This window comes from Carettochelys insculpta, chromosome 28 (assembly GCF_033958435.1).
Source record: "Carettochelys insculpta isolate YL-2023 chromosome 28, ASM3395843v1, whole genome shotgun sequence".
NCBI lineage: Eukaryota > Metazoa > Chordata > Testudines > Carettochelyidae > Carettochelys > Carettochelys insculpta.
In genome coordinates, this window is record NC_134164.1 from 4,950,638 (window position 1) to 4,974,071 (window position 23,434).

Here is a 23,434-nt window from a genome sequence, read left to right on the forward strand (position 1 = left end):
TTGAGGTTAATGGGATTTTTAAAAACATCTAAGCAGACTAAGTGCCTAACTTCCGCTGAAAGTTAATAGGATGCAGGGGTGTTCTACGTAGGAGAATAAAGCATGTTAGAGATGTGTGATTTGGTTTGTGCACTAAAGTAGTGATTCCCAACCTTTTCAGTACCACAGCACTCTTCAATGACACAAACAATTCCAAGGCACACTGACTTATGGTTACCATGCTTACAGAAGATGGAGACACCTTGTCACAGAGTGCAGGGTAGGTCAATTTCTGTCTCCCTCTGCCCCCAGCAGCAGCTTTGTAAAGTCTCTGTAAGGGGAAATTGACCAACCCCGAACCAGCGGGGAATCAGGCCACCTTGGTGTTTGAGCTCCCAGCCAGTTCAGAGGTGGTCACTTTACCCTCCCCTCAGCTCTTTGCAAAGCAATGGGTATGGAAGGGAGGGAACTGAGGACCCCAAGGCAGATGTTGTGGGGTCATCTAACTGTGTCATGAAATTTCATTCATTCTCCCTCCCTCCCTCTTCCACTCTGCAAAGTGGTGTGGGCGGGAGGGGAAAATGATGAAATTTCCATGGCACACTTTGACAGTCATCAGGGCACACCGGTGTGCTCTAGCACTCCGGTTGAAAACCACTGCTCTAAAGGACCAATTTAGGCCCTGCTGGTGCACTCTAAAAAGTACGTATCAAAAGAAGAAAGCAGTCAAGTAGCATTTAAAGACTAACAAAATATTTTATTATTTTATTATTTGTTATTATTGTATTAAATTATTTTGTTAATTATTTTGTTAGTCTTTAAAGTGCTACTTGACTGCTTTTTTGTTTTGATAATATATAGACTAGCACGGCTTTCTCTCTGTTACTATTAAAAAGTACCTAGTTTGCATTAATGTAGTTAATGTTGTACTAAAATATATTTCCGTACATGTGGTGAGAAAGGATTGGATGTTACAACTGGTGAAAAATAAGGCTCTGAATTTTTTCTATTCACATGGTATAATCTGTCATTTGCTGAGTAAATAGTAGCATAGATGTGCTGAGGTTGGAGACTATTTTCAGGAGCCAAATTTCTGAAACATGTTAATTTGTCCCAGAAGTCAGGCTTCAGCAAGCATCAAGCAGCAAAACCTGTTTGGAGGGGGCTGCCAGAACCAATTGGCTTAAGCCTTTCCAGGGCTTCAGGGAACTCAGCAAACATTTCTCCTGGTTCACATGTCAATTAAAGTCTTGGCATGAGTAATTTTAGAGCAGGAGCCCAAAATCAAAGAAACTGAGTATGGGGGAAGAGGCCTGGGGGGGCTGTTGTTCTCTTCTAACCTCTACTTTTCTCCCGCCGTCCCTATTAATTGCATTTCACAAATTTTTTTATCTCTGTTAATTGTAGCCTGATTACACATTCATCCGGTAGGAAACAAACCACAATCCCACTGTCTGTGGGCATTGCACTGAGAACAGGAATACATGGTCACGTAGGATCAAAAGCAGCTGCACATTTTCATGTCCAGAATGGTTCGATGATGACTCTTCTGCATCTGTAACATACTGTAGGCATAACTGGTGGCGCTGCCTGTTGTTAAGGCTGCCTGACACCTCCCATAGTAAGAGCCATTTACAGTTGCTTATTATTTTGCCAAACTTAAGTAGTTCAGCTGTTTCCAAGAATGGGGCGAGGAGGAAATCATGATCCATGTTAAAATATTATGACAACCATTTCTTTGAAGAGCTCTAGAGTTCTAATGCTTTCATGGTTTGGAGCAGGGACTTGAAATTTGGGGTGGTCTGGTCCTTAGCTGAATGAAGCAGGGTCCTGTGCAAAAAAAAGGTATGGAAGTATGTAATTAAAGATTATATCATAATGCATAAGGACTAGGGACCTGAATTAAGGTACACAGGAAGCCTCTCAGTTTTGCAAACTTCATAGCATTCTTTTGATGTTTTGTGTGCACTATATAATCAGAGACTCATACAAATTTAGTGCTGAAAATATTTTAAGCTAGGATGTTGAAAAAGAGCCTAAGGGAGTAGAGTGCTTCTGTCCCATTGAATATTCCTGGGATTTTGACAGCTAAAATAAGGAGAAATATTTTCAAAAAACTATGTGGGCATAGAGGAATGAGAAATAAGCAGTGAGTAATGTTTGCTACAATAGTACATTGGGACATCTTACATCAATTTGATTGGCTAATGGTGGTAAAATGTTTTGAGAAATCAAAGTGCCGTAAAGGTTCTATGTTATTTGTTCTTCGATTGATTGCTTTTAATTCCGGTTGTACCCTTCAGGATCATGTTCCCATTAAGCAACACATTGCACAAATAAACAGATAAGTGAAAACTGGCAGCTGTGCCAAAAAGCAAGGATCTCTCTTTGTGTCCTTGTTCTCATAGTAACTGGTCAGGTGGTGGTACAAGCCATACCAAAGCCCTGGTATTCACCTGACCAATCTGATAACACATGTACAAGGTGGGGGAAGTGGTGTTCCTAATCATTTGAATATTTCTTTGCATATCTAGAAGATCGTTCCATTATTGGAGAAATGGGATGCAGAACTTTGAAGCATTTATTTATATGTACTGTATCAACAGCGGTCCAAGTCAAACACACATCTAGATCACAAAAGAAGATTTAGAGGGGTAGCCATGTTAGTTTGTTTCGGCAAAAACAACTAGATGCTTCTGATGAAGTGGGTTCCTCACTTGCACCTAGTTGTTTAGTCTTTAAGGTGTTACAATACTTCTAGTTATTTCTACAGTAGAAGATGCCTTCCTGAGTTGTCTGGCTACATTAGCTGTCGATGAGACTTGGATGTATCTGGGAGTCTCTGGAAAGATTTTCCACTTTACAGTCTGTTTACAGTTTTTTTTATAAATTTATGGTGTTATGTTAAACCCTAAAATATATCCTATGTTTAGCAAATAACTTCAGTTGTTTTTTGTTCTGCCTCCCCCAAAGCCAGCTGCATGGAAGCCTTTAAAAAGTGTAGTTCAGCACTCACCAAAAATGAGGATAGAGTCATGCTTTTATGCAGTTAATCAAACATGCTAATATAAATAGTTATTTTTTTCCCAAAAGTAGTTTTTGCGGCATTTATTTTAATTTTCTCTGTGCACGCGATTATTATGAACTTTTGGGACCTCGTCACCCTGATAGATTGCGTAAGGGGTAGTGACAGACCAAATAAATCTTTATCTCATATAGTAGGGTCTCTGTCCTCAGGCTGCGGGACAGGTTTCACCTGGGATCATAAGTATTGAAGGAACAAATAGATGTACATGATTTGAAATGCCTCTGATGCACTCGTGTTAGTTCGATCAGAGCAATTCACTCCATGAGATTACATTCCAGTCAAAAGATACTCCCTGCAGCCAGCCTCTCCTCTCTACCTCTGATTGTATGTTCCGCTATAATGAGCTATTAAAATTAATTACAGAGTGCATAAACTTCTCTCTAGGGTGCTTCTAAACAAGCATTTAAAAGTCATCTTCTGTGGACTTGAAATTGCCTATTCAGTGCACCAGTCATAAAGGAGCATTGTTCTCTTGGGTTTTGTTTTAAGGATGGGCATATTTCAAGACATTCACGAGCTTGTTTGGATTTCTACTCAAAACTGTAAAAATTTCACAAAAAAACTTTCATCTAAATGCCAGGATAAAATGGATTTTATACAAGAATTTGTGTACTGCCTTAGTTTGACTATTATTGTGTTTATTATTTCTATTAATAATCCATATTTTAACTACTATATGAGCCATTTCCTGTCCAGTATTTTATTTCCAGTGTTTCTTGACAAACGTATAGAGAGTCATAAAGATCTTTTTTAAGTAGCCAAGTTGTTTGGAAGAAGGAGTTGCCTCAAAAAAAAAAAAAAAAAAAAAAAGGATTATCTGGCATTCTGTGAGGTTAGACCAGGCTCCAGTTTTATCCAGACCAGTTCACATATGTTGTCTAGTCATATATTTGGAATTGTTCTGTTCGTCAGATCCTGCAAAATTTCTCTCTCCTATGCGAACAGCAAGAAGTAGAATTTGAGTTAAGATGGAAGCAGTATGAGCATTTAATATTAGATATTCAAAGAGACTGCAATGGAGGATTGAATCCACACCTCTAAGTTACTGCACGATACACATTCCAGTGCATGGAAGGAGATCTTTGTCGATATAAATTTCTTATGCTGACTTGCAGACAGGCACCATAATTTTCTATGGACAATACAGTGGATTTCTTCCTTGCCCACATCTGCTGGACTTTATTACATTAACACTGGCAACTGCACCAAATCAGGGGATTACTAAAAAACCTATGCTCAATTCTGCTTCCTGGGATGGAGCTTGTTCAGGAACAGAGACCATTTTCATTTAATGAATCATGACATCACTATTCTATTGTTCTTTGTGAATAAAACTGACCTCTGCATGTACGATTTTCATATCCATCACTAGATTCCAAAGGTGGCATGAAAATTACAAAAATTTCTTCCTAAAATACTTTGACAGAGTATTGTCCAGCAGATATAGTCATCACTTTGTGACATATGGCATAACATCAGTATTTTTATCTCAGCCTCGAAGATTTAAAGGTATTTTAAGATGCTTTTAATGCAAGATGCAAGTCACCTATCAAGATCAGGGTTATCCCATTAAATTAAGATAGTGACCCTGACAGAAGTTTCACTAGTTCTCTCAAACTTTGTCTTAACATTTTAGATAGTAATTTTTAACTATTAGTTTGTTTGTATCCTTCTCCCATTTTCAGTTCCCTACAGGCAGCATAAATTACATCGCACTGGGGCTGCGGCAGAAGTATGCTCTGCGGTCTATAGCTATGTGCTTTTTGCCCTCAAACTCTTCACACAAATGGCACTCTCTTGACTGAACTCAATGTTTCCTACAATACCATGTACAGCAATTTTCACTATCATGTATGAGAGTTAATAGCCCAGGAACCAAACTGGGGATGTCTTTTCATCCACCAATTTGTGTTGGCCCCACTAATTGGGAGAAAATGAGGCTCCCCAAGTCCTTGAGTTTATCCCCAATGTCTACTTTCTGTAAACTAATTCCAGCAGTACAATCTCCTTTCAATCTTTGGGGGAGAGTCTCAGGTAGTATAAATTGGATTCAGAAGAGCTATGCTGATTTGTACCAGCTGAGGATCTATCCTTCAATGTTTTAACCCAATTTTCATGCTCTGCGATCAGCAGACTGTTGGGGTGGAAGGTGTGTTCTGCTTCATGAAGCAGCAACACTGTCAAAGTCCCAGAGGTGAAGATGGCTGGCTACTACCCGGAAAGAGACAGGAATAATCTGTGCCAACTCCTGAAAAAGTGACCTGGTCGCAATCAGGCTGGGACCTCACCAAACCGGGACCCTTGTGCACTCAGGGTAAAGCACTGGGTTCTTATCTTAGTTTCCTCCTTTGCAGTCAGCGTATTATCCATGGGATCATGTATTATCACATTCCACAGACATGGCCTCATCTGTTTTCCTGCATGTTTTTGTTACACAAACAGAGAATGTTAATTCCCAGAATTAAGAAAAGCAAACACATCTGAAGGTTGAAGTTTACAAAAGGCTCTCATCCCTTGGAGACGGTAACAACATAACACAAAACAACAGTTACAAATGCAGTTATCTCTTGAGGGCTACAGTATAAACATGTCAGATCCCTTAAACCTCATTCTTCGCAGATGTGCCTTCATTTTTAAATTGGCAATGTCAGGCTCCCCCTCATTTTATGATTGTTCACTTGTGTCAGTATTTAGGTGAATTAGCCACCTGAACAGGTGTGTGTGCTAAATCAAGTGCACATAAGCACAGCACTGGCAAATTCTGGCTTCAGTTAGATTTACTGAGTCCTTACAGAATGATATGAAAAGATTCAGAAACAATCGTGCCTAAATAACCACAACTTCCTCTGTTTCTCTCCCTTGTTCTTTATTACCAGTAACATTTCTATTGTTTTTCCTATGAATGTCCATCTGCCCCTTCTGTTTCAGTTGTAGAAAATGTATCAATTTTGTCAATATATTTTTGTATTAAAGCCTGTTGTTTCTCAGTAGCAATTTTTCTCTCCATTCCTGTTCAACAACCACTTTAGTGAAATTTCACTCTGGAAGAAAGAGCAAGTGCATGTTTACACACTGGTGCAGGAATAATTATTTTCATAGTTACCTTTCACCAGTTTCTTTAATGAAAAAATCAGCTCTGACATTTTATGGAAAATGACAGTTAATTCAAAGAGAAACCACAAGATGTTTTTGTTTTGAGAAACTAGGAGAGAAACATTTTTCTCTCAATTTATTTTCATGCAGTTAGTTGGAACACTCTATTTATGATGTTTGTCAGTTTACCAGCAAAGAAAACTGATGTCTTAACAGAGAATTGTGCCTTAGCGTGTGGAGGAAGAAGCAGGAGCTTTTTGAAAAGATTTTAAGTGTTTTTTTAAAGTTTTTAAACATTCAAAACTTAGACTTTTCATGTACTGGCCAGAGTGTGGTGGGGATGGAAGTGGGTTCAGTAGCATCAGGAATTAGAGGGCATGTCCCACGGCAGGCTAAGGGCACATATTCATGGAAGGAAAAGGGCACAGGTTGTTTCTCAAGGGTACAGAGCAAGGACTGGGTAAAAACATCATAGTCATTTTAATGGTAGCTATCCCGAAGTTATAATGTGTGTTACTTTCATGAAGCTGTCTCTTTCTCTCATCATATAACTGAATGATGTTCCCTCAGCCTGTGAAGCTTGGGAGCGTATTGAAGAGTTACTGTTGTGAATTCTATCACACTTTCTCTGCTTACCACTAGAGGATGCCACATGAGCATATTATATGATTGACTGTGCTAAAGGGGTCATCTTCCCTCAGAAGTAAGGAGATACGAAGTGCATAGAACTGTGGTAAGCCAGGAAAACCAAACAGAAACAAACAAATACCTGAAAGCTGAGCGCTTGTTATATTTCCTGTCTGAGCTGACTTTGCACACACCACTGTGTGTTGATACTGCAGCAGACAAATTATACCGTGTCACCCCTGTCATAAGAATCTAAAGCCATGACTGCTTGAGTCATGCCAAAAATGGGTGGGATCAGGTGACCCACATGGGTCATAGAATCACAGGGTTGGAAGAGACCTAAAGAGGTCATCCAGTTCAAACCCCTGCTCAAAGCAGGACCTGTCCCAACTAAATGATTCCATCCAAGGCTTTGTCAAACTGGGATTTAAAAACTTCTAGAGATGGAGAGTCCTCCATCTTTCTAGGTAACACATTCCAGTGCTTCCCTACCCTCCTGGGGAAATAGTTTTTCCAAGATCTCTCCCCTTGCAACTTGGGACCGTTGCTTCCCATTCTCTCATGTGTCCCTGCTGAAAACAGCCCCTCTCCATCCTCTTTGTAATCCCCCTTCAGGTAGTTGAAGGGTGCTATCAAATCCTCCCTAACTCTTCTCCTCTGCAGACTAAATGGCCATTTCTACACAGGCTACTTCCTGTCTAAATCCATCAGCCTCTCCTCAGAAGTCATGTGCTCCACCCCCTAATCATTTTTATTGCCCTCCTTTGGACTCTCTCCAAAGCCTCCATATCCTTTTTACAGTGGTAAGGATAGTTTCTTTCATCCACAGATAATATCACATGCCAAGATGTTTACAAGTGTATCCAGCAATGAGCTTTTTCTTCCTGTTTCACAAGTAGTTAATTAACAGAGTGTAAATAGGGTTCACTCTCATGCTTCTAGGGAAAGCCTAAAAAAGAGCCCAGAGTACTCTTAATTCCCTGTGTTCTATAATATTCTGAATACTTAACCCAATCATCAGCTGAGGTCAGAAAAGCATTGCATCCCAAGGTATCGTCTAATTGCATAATATTACTGGTGTAATTTGGAGGGTTTAGATCTTTCTCTGATGCATTCAGTACAGGCCGCTATCAGAGATAGGAGAGAGGAATAGCTGGACCATTGGCCCATTCTAGTTATGTGCTTTGTACTGTGACATGAGAAAGCTTTTGTGTCTTAAAGGTGGTTTCTTTGTTCAATCATATTTATCTCTCTTCTTTTCTAAGTGAAGGATTCCCATTGTCTTCTCACTCTTTGTTTTCAATAATGAGAAGCATGTGCCAAATTTACTGCAAAAGTGGATTTCCCAGACATCCCCTCTTTCCTCTCTCTAGGCGTCACTCTTGTGCTCTGTAACAGTATTTTTCTTCAGTAATTTTATCCAAACATGTTGAATAGTAACAGAGAGGAAGCCATGCTAGTCTATACACTATCAAAACAAAAAGCAGTCAAATAGCACTTTAAAGACTAGCAAAATAGTTTATGAGGTGAGCTTTTGTGGGACAGACCCACTTCTGTCCCACAAAAGCTCACCTAATAAACTGTTTTGCTAGTCTTCAAAGTGCTACTTGACTGCTTTTTGTTTTTATCCAAAAACTGTGTGGTCCCATGGATAGCTAGAATTGATGCATCAGGGTGGGGATAGCTCAGTGGTTTGAGCATTGGCCTGCTAAATGAGGTTTGTGAGCTCAATCCTTGAGGAGGCCATTTATGGATTGGGGCAAATAGATGTCGGGGTGGTGCTTGGCCCTGCCAAGAGGGCTGGGGACTGGACTAGGTGACCTCCTGAGGTCCCTTCCAGTTCTAGGAGATGTATATGTCCAATTATTAAATTTTTTTCTTAAATAAGATTATTCCCTGGTGAAGACTGGGGCTCTATGGCTTCTTGGTGTCTGTGTTTTACAGAACTGTCCACTTCTCTGAGATTCCCAGGCAGTCATCTCTTTGTGTTTGAGGGATCAGAATGCATGCTTTGGAACGTGCCATAGTTACAGTAAAACTGGCTTCCTTTGGCTTCCCTTGTTCTCTTCCTGTCGCTATCATTGTTGAGTTTACCAGTATTTCTCTTTTGGTCCCATAGGTGTAATGAGTCATTCATGATCCCAGGGGGATACAGCCTCGGATCCAGCTAGGTTTTCTTTGGGGAAGAAACAGAAAACAATGAAAGGTAAGTCCCCCACATGCACTGCAAAAGTACCCATTCTTATTGGCTCTATATAGATCTGACCTGTTCTACAGCAGGCTAATTGGGTAGGGATAGGGCTGGGATAATTACTGATTGGGTAACAAATTCATCTTATATGGCTTGTTTCAATTTTAAAATCTACAGCTGTGGTATTGCTGTTTGTATTTAGCTAAATTGTTTGGGGGGATGAATTATTTTTCTTGTCTTCTTTCTTTTTCTTTTAAATATTTCCATGCAAGCTGATTACTAGATTCCGTGGTTTTGAGTTAACACTGTGCACTTTCATGCATTCAAGAGCTCACAAAACCACGACTGGATCAGTGCTTAAATTTCCCAATGTCTGTGCTATACATTATCACTCAAATCTCTTTCAGTCAGGTCTGTGGATGTTAGTGGTGTTTTGAGCCGCTATTCAGGATCATCATTTGAGGCCAATGGTAGGGAAGTCAGTGTCTGTGTAAATCAGTCTTGTAGTCACCCGAACCACTACAGGTTGTTCCTCCTAAAACAGGCGTTCCCTGGTCTGGCAACATCTCTCATCCAACAAGACCAGGGATGTTTCTAGACCAGAGAGCCGGGCAGCAGGGCAAGCTGCAGCCCATGTCCTCAGGCAGCTGCAGGGGGCTGGAGCTGGCATCCCTGGCAGCCTCATGGTGTGGCAGCTGTGCAGGCAAGAGTCTGCATCCCCCAACAACCCAGGGGAGAGGGCAGCCCCACAAGGCCTGAGCTGGTATCCCCAGGCAGCCCCACAGGGCAGGGACTGGTACAGCTCCATGGGGCCAGAGCCACCACCAGATTCTCCTGGCAACCCTGTGGGACTGGGTCAGCCATGCAGGGCTGGAGCCACAGCACTGGAGCAGCATCCCAGGCAGTCCCATGAGGCCTCAGCTGGAGCCAGCTCCCCCCAGCAGTCCCACAGGGCTGGAGCCAGGGCTGGGGCTGGGAGCAATTGCGCCAGGGTGAAGCCAGCTTCCACCGGCAGCCCCGTGGGACTAGGGCAACCACACAGGGCTGGAGATGCAGCCCTGACCGCCCTGCAGAGCTGGAGCAGCATTCCACGCAGCCCCAGCCAGCTTTCCCCAGGAGTCCTGCAGAGCAGGGGCTGGGCTAGGAGCAGCCGTGCCAGGCTGGAGCCAGCATCTCCCAGCAGCTACATGGGGTTGCGGGCAGTGCATGGGGCTGGAGCCACATCCCCAGCAGCCCTGCTGGGCCGGGGTGGAAGCCGGTGTCACCCAGCAGCCTAGCAGCATGATCAGGAGCACCAGCAGCAACCTAGGACAGACTGACCATACACCACCAGATGGGTGAGCAGCCCAGTGGGGCGCAGGAGGAAGGAGTTGGCAGGTTGGGAGCCCATGACGAGAAACCTCCCCTGATCTGGCAAATCCTCTAGTTCGGGACCGCTCAGGTCCCAACCCAGGGAGGTGCAACCTGCACAGTGTTCTGGGTCACTGTTAGCTCTGCAATCTGGAGTAGCACTAAGGCTATGTCTGCACTTATCTGAGAGGTCGAAAGCTGCTACACGATTTTTGGTACCCCAGCTGCGTACCAAAAACCAACTTTGCAGAAATTGACCTCCCTGGCTGTCTTCACAGCAGAGGGTCGATGGGAGAACACCTGCCATCAACCTTCCATAGTCCTTGGCAACTCGTGAGGGGCTCCTGAGTCGATGTTGACCCCAGAACACGCCATTTTGTGCATGTGTGAAACAGCACCCTGGAAGAGTGAACCTACGGGTTCGATCTTCCGTAGTCAGTATAGATGTAGCCTAATTTCTCACATCCTTGATTCACTTGGTAGGAGGATCTTATGGAGTCTGGTCTAGAACATGAGAATGGTCCTACTTATTACAAGTTGAACCTCTCTATTCTGGCACCCTTGGGACCTGACCAGCGCCAGGTGAGAGAATTTTCCAAGCTATGGGATGTCAATATTGTCTAATGGCATTACCAACACTTTCACTGCTTGCTGGGCTCTTAGAATACATTTAGGGATAAATTACAGTTAAATAACAGCACGGAACTCTGAGAGCCAGGACTGGTGGCTGTAAACAAACTTTATGGGACTGTGGGAAACTTGGCCGCACCCATGATAAGTAGTCATCCAAATAACTAAAATCATGCTGGATTACGGAAGTTGGTGGCTGAGAGAATCCTGGATTAGAGAGGTTTAACCTGTATCTTGTCTTCTGACTGTGGTCTGTACCAGCTACTTCAGAGGGAATGAACAGAACACGGTAATTGTTGACTAATCCATCCCCAATTCCATACCAGGTTCCCGACAGTAGAAGTTTTAGTAACACTTTAAGCATGTGGTTGCATCCCTGACCATCTTGGCTAGTAATCATGCAGGGATCAATCCTTTGCGATCTTATTCTATTTTTTTAAACCCAGCTATATTTTTGGCCTTCACAGCACCCCTCGTAGCGAATTCCACAGAGAGATTTTGCTTTGTGTAAAGTAGAACTTCCTTTTGTTTGTTTGTTATTTACTGAGGTTATATCTAGACTGCAGGCTTCTGTGGACAAAACTATCAGTAGAAGTTTTGTCAACACAGTCGGTGGCCAGACTGAAGATCTCTCGGAAGAGCTCTGTCAGTGGGGAGCATTCTGTGCACACCCCTGTACACCTTGTTCCATGAGGAAGAAGGGATGTCTTGACAGAGGGGTTTTTCTGATATTAGGCCCCCTTGTGGCCTCAAGTGCCACAAGAGTAGTTGGTACATTGGTAAAAGATGAAGACATGGTTCCATCCCCAAGGAGTTTATCGTCTACACTGAATACACAGAACAATAACAGTGTGAACTGTCGGGAATAATTTGGGATTGAAGTACATAACTACTAAGAGATACAGACATATTTTTTCTTAATTTAGTTCTCTTGCTTTATATGTATCACCATCAATTGATGTAGTGTATAACAGACCCATTCCTGCCTGCTCTGTGGGAGGATGGCGTAGACTTTGCACCTGAAGGGGATACCACAAGAAGTGTATGAAAGGAAAATACTTCCCAGACACAGGTTTCTGGTTGCATCAGGCAGAAATAAAGTTTTATTAAGAGGCACCTTTCACTGGTAAGAAGATTACCAATCTCGACACAGATTTTCAGGTACTGATGACTGAACCGCAGAGCATAACAGAATACAGAAAGCTGGAGGCAATAGGCAGGAAAGTAGCCCTTCTGAAAACTTCTAAGAACAGAAGGCATCAGCAGTGTTGAATAACTGTTGGAAGCGTTTCTCTTTGCTCTTTGATTAGGCATGCAGGAAATGAGGTGAGTTTCCTCTAACTTTGTCTAACGTTTGCTCAAATGGATGGTGTTCAGCTGGAGGGTCATCAGCACATCTGGTTACTCATAGACATTCCTTGAGTACACTGTGGAGAGAAAGATGTAACCATTACTTTATTTAGTGTGTGGAGGGGAATCTCTTTGCACTGCCATTTAGCACAGAGAAAACAGACTGGGGACAGAAGCTGGTATGCCTGTAAGTGCTCCAGAACTTCATAAAAAATACTTTAATGAGGGTCTGCAAAGAGTGAAAGAGATTAAGAAAATCATCTGTGCTTATCATTAAATATGGGTTTAAGACAAAAGTTTGTTCTCAGTTGGGCACTTGCAGCTTCTATGGGAAATAACAGGAGCTGAGCACACACAGCCAAAGGGAGACTATGGTCTTTAGTTTTCATAGCGCGGTACCAGAAATGCAGTTTTTAAACATACATCAGTATATCGGCCATGCATAAAAGCATGTTTCAGAAATGCTCATTTACCTGCAGTCATATTCTACCTATGTTTATTTTTCTGTCGTTCCCCTGTCCCCTGCTATTCCATCAGAATCATTCCTCTCTTTCTTGCTCTGTCAATTGCTCTGCTGGCTATTGCAAACATTTTCCCTAAAAGACACTTACTATTGTTTCTCAAGTCTGCTTCTACTACCGCAAGAAAACTATGCTACAGCCCAATCCAATATAGAAGTAATTGGAAAATTTTGTTAGGTCCGAAAGAAAAGTTTGCAATGATCTCACCAGACATAGACACAAAGGGTGGTTTTGGCTAAAGTATCATCAGGAACAAATGGGAGTTAAAGTGCATTCCCAAACTGCAAAATTCCTTTGTAACAGGGCCTAAACTTCCCCTCTATACTTTCCAGATCCCACCCCAACTAACCAGCACCATTTTTGCTGTGCCCAAATTGAACCTCATCCAGCTCACTTTCACGGGGGCCCAGATAACAGTCAAGAAAGAGTATTGGGCCAGATTAAAAATGAGCTGTAAAGCAATGTATCAGTTGACTATCAATGACACTGCAGTCCAAATCACCCCAGTCTCCCCAGCAGCCAGTCACTGAAGAAAAAAGAGACACCATAAAACTTAGCAGAGCCCCCCACCAGGAATCCTTTCAGCCAAATGAGCAACTAACTTGCTGATTGAATTAGAGCATAAAGAACTAGGAAACAATTATCCCAATAAAAATCCTTACTGTAGCTCTCAGCAGGCTTGGCTGAATAAGAGGTGAAATAGGCAGGTCCCTTTTCTTCAGTTCCTCCTCCAGAAGGGCGGCTGCCTTCTCTTGTTCCTCCACCTGATCCTCCACTTGCACCACCATCTCTTGCTCCTCCTCTTGATCCACTGCTTCCTCCACCTTCACCTCCTCTTGAAGAAGTGCCACTTGATACTGGTCTGCCACCACCTCCAGTGACAGGTCCTCCTCTTACTGTTGAAGATACACCAACATTTCCTCCGACACTGTGAAAGGAAAAGGGAAAAAGTGAATGAAGCAACAAATCAGTTCACAAATGGAGACCTGCACATTGAAGATGCATAGATGTCTGGCCAGCACTCTTCCTCCTGTCAATTACTCAGCACTCTGCACCCCCAGGGCAGTGCAGATCACCAAGAAAATGATGCTCAAATCCATTCTCTCCACCCTCACATCCACAGGCTGAGTTTTCCCATGGCCCCACTCAGAGATTTTTTGCCAAAATCTGTTCTGCTGTCCCTCCAGTTCTGAAAGCCGACCGTGTGTCACTGGCATCCAAATCTGAAATACATAAATCTAACTAACTTTTGCTTATTTCATGGTATAGGTTAAGACCAATTATTCTTACAGACGGGTCAACTGCTTCAGGAAAAAAATAAAAAATAACCTGAATTTCCACCCAAGCTTCAAACTAAAATTATTTTCTGTTTTCACTGCTGCCTCTGTACTCCCTATCTTTGTTCTAGAGTCAAAAATAAGAAGTGAGTGGAGGTAAAGGCTCTTCTCATGGTATTCCCTGCTCAGCCCAGAGTAGTTGAGCAGAGGAACAATTTCTAAATTATAGTTTGCTTATAAGATTTCTATTCCAATTCTAAAATCCAAGAATACCAAGTGTTTCAGAGGTTTACCTTATGGATTATGAAACAGATCTTCAAATATTCTGAGGATCACTAAATGACATGAAATTAGCCCCTCCTTCCTTGCAGGTTTTGTGGCTGCAGAATTGTCCTACCAGTTATCCACCCTGCATGATTCTCTTTGTTCCTAAGTACTGTAAGTCACACTCAGGAATTACTAGCATTGAGGTTTCTTCTAATGCCCTGAAATGTCAATAGTTACGTACGGAATTTCTTGATTTCCTTTTTCAAGCAGATTATGATACTGAGCAATTTCCTGTTCCAGCCTGTCCTTGATGCCAAGGAGCAGTGTGTACTCTTGACTCTGGTTTTCTATTTCACATCGTACATTTGCCAGTTCTTCTTCCACAGAGCCAATAAGGCACTGTATCTGTTGCAGCTGCATGTTGTAGCGACCTTCTGTGTCTTCCAAGGAGGACTGCAAAGACTGAATCTGAGAACAGAATGCAGGCTGTTAGGAATGTGGCAGGTGTAACCTATTTTGATGCAGGACACTGGGATTCTCGAGGACAAAATCAACAAAGCAAATCCTTCACAGCCATCTCACCCTTTACTAAAGGAGCACTAGTTAAGGCTGGTCTCCTGTCATGCCTGTTATCCTTGTGTCCTGTTTCATATGTGAGACTCAGAAGTAAATGCCAAAACATACCATGCTGTGCAAGGATTGCAACTCAATTTCAAGGTCCTGATACGCGCGTCTCAAATCTGTGATTTGTTTGTTGCTTGTCTCTATTTCCTGACCACTTGCGCTGACTTCTTGATTAACTTCCGCTATCTGAAAAAGATGAATACAGAATCAAGCTGTGTTAACTTTAATTATAGCGAGAATATGGTGAATTTATCTTTCTGAATGCATCTAAAACGATAAGTGAATCTAGGTAGAAGCTGAGTGAGTTGGTGAAGTTCTATGGCCTGCAATGCATAGGAAGTCAGGTTAGTTTATCATGATGGTCTCTTCTGACATTAAAGTCTATGAGTGAGAAAGTAGGAGAAGAAGTCATTGGCTTAATTTGCAACATGAGAGATTTAAATTAGATGTTAGGAAAAATTTTCAAATTCTCATGGAAGTTAAGTTCTTTAATGGGTTTCCAAGGGAAGGTTTAGATTCCTCATTGTTGAAGGTTTTTAAGAACAGGTTGGACAAAAACCTGTGAGAGATGGTCTAGATTCACTTGGTCCTACCATGGGTCCAGTGGGCTGGACCCAACTTCCCAATGTTCCTTCCAGCCCCACATTTCTATGATGCTATTAACCGTAGCTGACAGCAAACCCTTGCACTCCAGTTCAAATTTCTCATGCTAACCTGTCAACAGAATTTAAAGATGATCAGCATTTAATAACGTGAACAATCATTCTACCCTTTTGATGTCTGGGTGCGCTAACAAAGAATATCAAGTCTTTTTGTGAGAAGTATAGTTACCAGTACTGCCATTTACCTTGCACTCATACCATTTTTCCAGTTCTTTGCGGTTGCTTTCAATGACATAATCATAATTTCTTCTCATTTCATTTAGTTTTTCTGTCAGATCAGTACTTGGGCAAGCATTGACCTCCACATTGACCTCTCCAGTGGCCTGATGAAGCAGTGCTTTGACTTCCTGCAATGAAAACCAATCCCCCCGAAAACAAACAAATATCTTATTCCGAGCTCATATTGTAGCAAAGAAGGTGCAGAAGACAACCCTCCCACTGCCAACAAAGCCCTTTCCCATGTGGGCTGATTCTGACATTCTCCCTTTATGTCTCACAGCACCCTTCTCTGTTGTATGCCAGGACAGGAGCAAGATCCACATCTTTGACTCCCTAGTTATACCACACAATGGCCAATGTTGTTTTACTCTGAAAGGGCCAATTTTGTATGCTCAGCCCTGACTCTACCTCCTTTGGGATGTTTTCCAGTACACTGTGGACCTTGTATGTTGGGTTTCCTTATGGTAGTCAGTTTATGCATCATATTTTTCCATGGAAAATACTTTCACAAGACGCTTAAATATTTCCTTGTGGCCTTTACATACATGAAATCTATTGTTTCCTTCCATGGCTTCAAAGGAACTGAATTTGGAGAATAAAAGTCACATATTTCTCTAATCTAGTTTGGTCTAAAGTTCAAAGTAGTCTTCACCTTGTCATCCCTTTCCTGAACAAGAAGGGTACCTACTTATATCAGTAAGGGCAGTGATATAAAAATCAGGTCCAGGATATCTCAAGTTGGGCACCCAAAATCACTATGCAAAGTGGGTGACTGTCTACCAAGGAAATTCCCTAAATATTGACTTTTCATAAGATATTATTTTAAGGGAGAGATTTTACCTCCTCATGGTTCTTCTTCATAGTAATCAGTTCTTCCTTCAGGGATTCATACTCCATCTCCAGGTCAGACTTAGCTAAGGTCAGCTGGTCCAACAAGGGGCGTAAGCCATTAATATCAGCCTCCACGTTCTGGCGGAGACTCAGTTCAGTCTGGTATCTAAACCACAGACAAAAGTCAATAACAGCAGTGCCAGAACTCTTAGATTAGTGTGCCTACCACTGTCAAGTTTGTTTATGAACAGGTCATCACCTAATTGCCTTTTTGTACCTTATTTTAACCTCTTTGCTTATTTCTCATTCTCTTTGCACTTATACTGACTTTACACAGGTTTGATTTCATTGACTGCAAAGGAGCTATGCTGATTTTCACTGCTTTAGGGGAGTGCAGGCCCAGGCCAACAGGACTTTCTGATAATTTGCTCTATTAGGTCAGTGCCATAGACTGAATTTTTAGTACAATTAAGCACTTTTTCCTCAGTCTTTTCTGCATTCCCACTCATTGTGAGAATTGTACGGATGTCACCTACCCATGTCTCCGTTTTTCAGTGGGGAATCATCAAGTTTTTAGTTGGTTGCTGTGTAAAACTGAAGGTCAGATCCTCGGTGTGTAAAAATCAGCAAAGCTCCATTGTTGTTAATGGCGCTACTCTGATTTACCCCAGCTGAGATCTGCTCCTAAATTTGTGATGACTAAGAAACAAGCAACATTTTAGGTGACAAGAGACTGAAATCCTTGGAGTGCCACTCTTAAAAAGCATCTCTAGAGAAAAATGATCCTGTAAATCTGGAAAAAAAAAAAACCCTAAAAAACCAACCAACCAAAAAAAAAAAAAAGTGGTCCTGAAATACTTCTCTTTCCAGTGATGAGTCTGTCATGTGGTTGGAAGTAAAATGCTGTAACCCCCTGTGACTTGCTTTGGAGAGTGGATTCATGGAACTGAAGTGAAGAGATATAAATGACTGAGGCAGACAGGAAGAGAGATACTCACTTCAACTGAAAGTCTTCAATAGTCATTTTAGTGTTATCAAGTTCTACAGCGGTCGTGTTAAGTTCAAGATTTGCATCAGCAGTCTGAAAAAGGTGACAGATGACATTTAGCTCTGACACTTAGCAAAGAGAGCAAACAAGTACAGTGTCATACATAAACAGTGTGGGAGAAACCAAAGATCTGAGGAACAAGTGTCAGTTGCTTCTTTTTCACCTGCAAGACAAATGCACTAGAGCACTTTGTATCAAAATCAGTACTGGCAGATGTATATATTAATGAGGCATTCACTGCATTAATGATTCTTTTAAAACATGTTAACACCTTGTTTAACAGAATAATTAAACAAGTATCTCCTATCCCACAAAATAAAAGTGCAAAAAAAGTTAACACTGGATGTAACAAGTTGCATTCAACTTAAGGATGCTGGAATGTTCAGCTGGGAGAACTGGGTGTATGATCCCAGTTTCTGTATAAAGATTAGAAACTAAGGCTCATCTTGCCTACCCGCTCATGGACTCATTGCACACATCCTGTGCTGGCTCCCCTCAGTGCAGGCTACATGGCAAAACGGGGGAGCAACATTTCAGAGTCCTTCCTAGTTCACCCACACAAGTGGGTAAGAAGAAGGCATGGTGGGAACCTGGGAATAAGGGGAATGCTGAATATCACTTGGCACATGACTCCTTTCTAGACTTTGAATTGTCTTCATTTTATTGAAAAGCTCCACAGCACTTTATTTCCTTGCTGTGGTGTCAAAACATGTAAAGTTATACTTTGCTTTTTACCACCTACAATTGTCCTGGAGGAATAAAATATCATTTACAACTTTACATTTGAAATATTTTAGAGTTTTGTCATCTAAATTGTGAAGATTATAGATGAAAGATTGAGTATGAATTATTATATAACTATATAGAAATGTTGAGACAGAGAGAGAGAGGATTATTCTGTATGTTGTCAAATACTGATATGAGTTAATTATTTACCTTTAAAGTTTGTAATTCAGTCCTGTGCCTTAAGTTACTATCAGTTACTTATACAGATTTCTTCAGAATAAACTTTGGAAGTAATATTTTTCAAATGCCTGGTTAGAACTAATTAGATCACTGCAATTTTTTTTTTTTTTTAATTTTAGGCAAAGTGCTTTTCATACTTCAGTTGAGAAGCCTGATAATTGTTGTTACACCAGAGGAACTGCTTTGTTCTTTACTCATGATATTTAACAATAGTTTATTAAAGCATCCTAGTTCTAGCTGTACTTAAATGAATACTTTTCATTAAGGCAAATTAGTAAAATGTTCCCCATAAGCCATGACTAAAACCTATTTCTCTTTTTAAAAGCTCTATTAAAGGTTTGTTATAATGGATTACAAGAGCACTGATGCCCTCACAAAGGAGGTTTCTGCTTTTTATGTAATTGTCTTCACTTGTAACCCCGATGTTTTCTGGTAAGAGACTTTTTCAGGTTTCTTTGCTTAGTTTTTTTCTCTCTTGTTCGGGGCAGGGGCAAGGGCAGGGATTTAAATTTTAATACTTTTGGAGGAGCCCATGAAACACCAAATGAAAGGGTTGCAGGGCACCAGCCACCCCTCTGTGTCCCTGCAGCCTGGGCAGAGAGGTGGCAGCTGACTGCAACGTCCTTTCCCACCCTATGAGGTGCAGCCTGTCTCCTGCTTCTCCCTCCCTGTTGCTGGAATCCCAGCCTTGCTGTCTGCTGTACAGATCCCAGCTGAGATGAGTCAAGGCTTCGAGGCTACATGCGAGACCCCCACAGTGGAAAAGGAAAAGCAGCAGGCTGCAGCTGTAGCAATGAAGAGTTCTCAGCCACATGCCCATCTGCTTCCTCCTTCTCCAGGCTGCAGGAACACATACACACAGGAGACTGGGGATGGGGCCCCTGCTTGCCCTCTCCTTGCCCACATCCTAGGCCCACCTCTCTTTAAATACATAATTTTAGCAGAAGCAGTTCGGCTATTCCCCTAGCCCAGGTTAGGTAAAAAGACAGTTTTTTGCCTGTCTAATAAGTAGCATTTTGTTGAATTTAGCACCTCCTTGTTTTGGAATAGGGATCCAGAATCTGGCAGGAGGATGTGCAGTGTTGTAAAGAACATGCCTTTTGCTGATTTGACTCATCCCCAAAATTGGCCAAGTTGCGAGGCTGTGAAAAACATGAGATTGCGCATGCTCAGGAGATACCTAGTAGGCATCTCTTAAGATTCCATCTCCCACAGGTAACCTTAATGCTGGTATTTCCTAATTGTTGATTTCTGGTACGTAATGAAATCTTTTACCTGCTGTCCGCCTAAATATCAGTACGTTGTTTCAAAGAGAACCCTTATAATGAATGGAACTTGCCTGAAAAATAATAGCTTACCTCTTTCTCGAGGTCATCCAGGATTTTAAAATAGTGGCTGTAGTCCTTTACTACAGCCCCTGGACCTTGAGTCTCATACCATTCCTTGATAGACCGTTCCAGATTAGCATTTTTTTCTTCCAAAAGTCGAACTTGATCCAAGTAAGCACTCAGGCGGTCATTAAGGCCCTGCATAGTCACTTTGTCATTGCTGCCGAGGATGCAAGCATCACTGACACCAAAACTGCCTCCACCCCTGCCACCACCGCACACGATGCCTCCACCAAAGCCACTACCACACACAGCGCCTCCGCCAAAGCCACCACCATACGTGACACCTCTGCCAAAGCTGCCACAACTTGATCCATAGCCCACTCCACAACTACCAGAGTTTATTGCCCCTCCATAACAACCACCAGCAGTTATCCTATTGCTGCCTCCATAACCACAAATGGAGCCTCCTCCACCATAACTTCTACAAGAAAAGTTTCCAGCACTGCTTATTCCAGTGGAGACTCCCTTCTTAGCAGAACCCGAAGATTGCCCACCACCGCCAACAGCTCCACTAGAGCTACGTCCTCCACTACCACTTCTAGCAATTGTCGAAGAGGTGACCGTAGTCTTAGATCTATAACTCATAGTGATAGCAGTGAAGCAGCCAGCCCAAAGCCCAAGTTTAGTTGCACAGCCTGATAAGGACTCAGACTGTAAGTTTTTTATCCCCTCCAATTGCTATTTATACCTTTCACATTGGGTGTCACCTTTAGGGTGTTTCCTCTTCCCAGGGCATTTGGCAACCGTACTGTTTGTGCCAAGAATAGTTTGCCAAAGGGATTTTTTTTTAAATCAGGCACATTGCTGATTTTTTTCACGTGCCTTTGAGACAAAATATATCATTTAAATTGAACGAATACATTAATTTGGATCTTTGTATTAGATAGTGCAATGCCTTGTCTGACTCCTTCCATTTGCATGTCTTTCATCATCGCAAGAAGACTTTGGCAGTATAGCACACTGCAAAAGACAACCACTGGATAGTTTGTCTCGGATGGCATAATTGATCAATAAAGTTCTACCTAATTCCATGCTCCTATATGAAACAGAGAAAATGAATCCTGGTATTTCTTTAGTCTTCGGTTTTGTTTGCTCGGATTGTTCTAATTAATTATTGTTATAGAATCTTACAGTTCTTTTTTGTATTTTCATATTCTGTATATTTCCATTTTCATTCTGATTATATTTTTTGTCTCACTGGACAAAATATTGCCACGTATTTTAACTATTGAAGCTATTTAATTTGTCTGGAATATGTATTTTTCTTGCAACAATCCTGGTACCAGGTCATTTATTGTGCACCACTGAAGTTTATTCCGAAGAATGCATCAGTATGAATATTTTTAAATGGTCAGTTTTTCTTTATGAAAAAACTGTATGACACTCCTCAAAATGTTACAGAGAAAGAATAATTACTATTTATTTGCAGGAAAGAACACTTCACCATACAGCAATCTCTTTCACATCCCACATTCTATCATCTGGAACTCTCAAATAACCATCATTTTAACCATAAGTGAATTTTAGTTATGTTTGCCATAAGTTCAGGATAGTGAAAGTAAATACAAATAAATACGTCAAATACAATATAAGCTTACAGCATGCAATACTACTGTTGTTGATAAATAAAGTATGCTACATACATTTTTGTTTGTTTCTTAATATAATCTTATTTTTCTTTAGTCTTATGCATTGCTAGGTGTACCTCTCTATTATCCAGAATATATGAATATCCAGCAACCTCCCTGTCCCAGGTCTGCCAGATATGAAAGAGTTTACTGTGTATTTCTTTAATTATTCTTGTCTGGGAGAGAGATATTAATTATGAAATCATAATGAAATCAAACTGTACTTCATTGAAGAGTTTTCATAAACCATAGTGCTGGAGGGTCTTAGTGTGACAGAAAGTGTCAATTTGTAGAGCAGTAACAGAGAGGTAGCTGTGTTAGTCTGTGTTCTAAGAAAACAGAAAGAGTAATCATGTAGCACTTTGTTAGTCTTTAAAGTGCAACATGACTGCTTTTTTAATTTGTAGAGTGTTAATTATTCGCATAGTAAAGAGATCCTGGAGACTCTGAAATAGTATCCAGGGGAAATATTTGAAGGCCCATGCCTTGACTCAATTAAAATTATACTGGACAAAGCACTAGAGAAAATACTTTATGGAAGAATTGTTCTCTGACCCTAAAGAGGTATGGACCACATAGCCCATTAGGTCTTTTCCATCTTAAACTTCTAAATTCTGTGCTAAAGTAGGGAAACAAAAGTGGAGGTGGATTCAAGAATTCTTCCAAGCATGCTTGTAGCACTCTGTGAAGAGGCAGAAGAGTACCCCCAAACAATCCTCATATGTTATGGTGTGCGTGTACAGCACTGTTCCTGGGAAAGCAAAAAAAGTATTTTGAGTAAAGTCATGGAAATGGCCAACCACCATTGAGTGTGACAGCTTGCTTCCAGAATCAGTCCCCCTCAAACAGCATTTGTCTGATTCTAGGAATTGTTGTTAATTGATTAATTAACTTTTCCTTTGGTGCATCCAGAACTTGAACCCCACTGCAGCCCAGATGTGTGTTCTTGTGAGATTTTTGGCCTTATTAGTATCCGTAAGTGGTTGCGTGGATTACTTATTTCGTCAGCCTCTAAACCTTATGAGATTCGCATATCAGTACGTTGTTCTCTTCCTTATGTGGATTAAACTTCAGTGGGCCACAAAGGAGTGTGGCTTGGTAGCTGTGATTTGAGAAAACTGGACTGTTTTTGCAGCATCAGCCTTGTTGGATATTAATGAATTAATTTTAACACTATCCTGCCTTTGTGATATTTTATGATTGCTGGTTTTGTGAGCTGTGATGTTGTTATGAGATTTAGCAACTGATATAGACACAGTATTTTCACTCCATGCTCCACCTGCAGCGAGCACAGTGGGACACACCTAGAGTGTCATCATCAATTCTCCTTGTATCTCCAGTGGCCCATTCAGCAAGTTCTGCATGGACTTGCAAATATTACTTACCCTGGCTATACAAACTGTCTCATGTCTCACAACCTGCCATCTGTCACAGTGTGCAAAGGTCTATTTAAAGAGATTTTCTGCATCTTTTCTGGCTGTTTTAATTGTAAAAAATAATGATATGGCATTTTCTTTCTCAGCCAGGGATGCCATCTGGGAACATGTCCTGTATAGTAAAGCTGTGCTTTTGCATTTGCTTGCTTTGCTTGATCTCTTTGCTGAGGCTCATTCTTCATGATTTTATCTTGCCATTTGTCATGCATTAAAACTTAAAGGTGATTAAATGTTTTCTTCTCTTTGATGGCATGGT

General features: G+C 41.4%; 1 protein-coding gene across 1 annotated transcript; it reads right to left on the reverse strand.

The window, feature by feature from the left end:
- Positions 1-12,018: 12,018 nt before the first annotated feature.
- LOC142002846 (keratin, type I cytoskeletal 19-like) lies at positions 12,019-20,699 on the reverse strand. The gene is made up of 8 exons (XM_074979294.1): positions 20,082-20,699; positions 17,708-17,790; positions 16,719-16,875; positions 15,845-16,006; positions 15,058-15,183; positions 14,615-14,841; positions 13,492-13,757; positions 12,019-12,385 (listed from the first exon to the last, which is right to left on the reverse strand). Exons 1-8 carry the CDS (start codon positions 20,697-20,699, stop codon positions 12,360-12,362), a joined length of 1,665 nt encoding a protein of 554 aa, XP_074835395.1. The 3' UTR covers positions 12,019-12,359.
- Between the last annotated feature and the right edge of the window lie 2,735 nt (positions 20,700-23,434).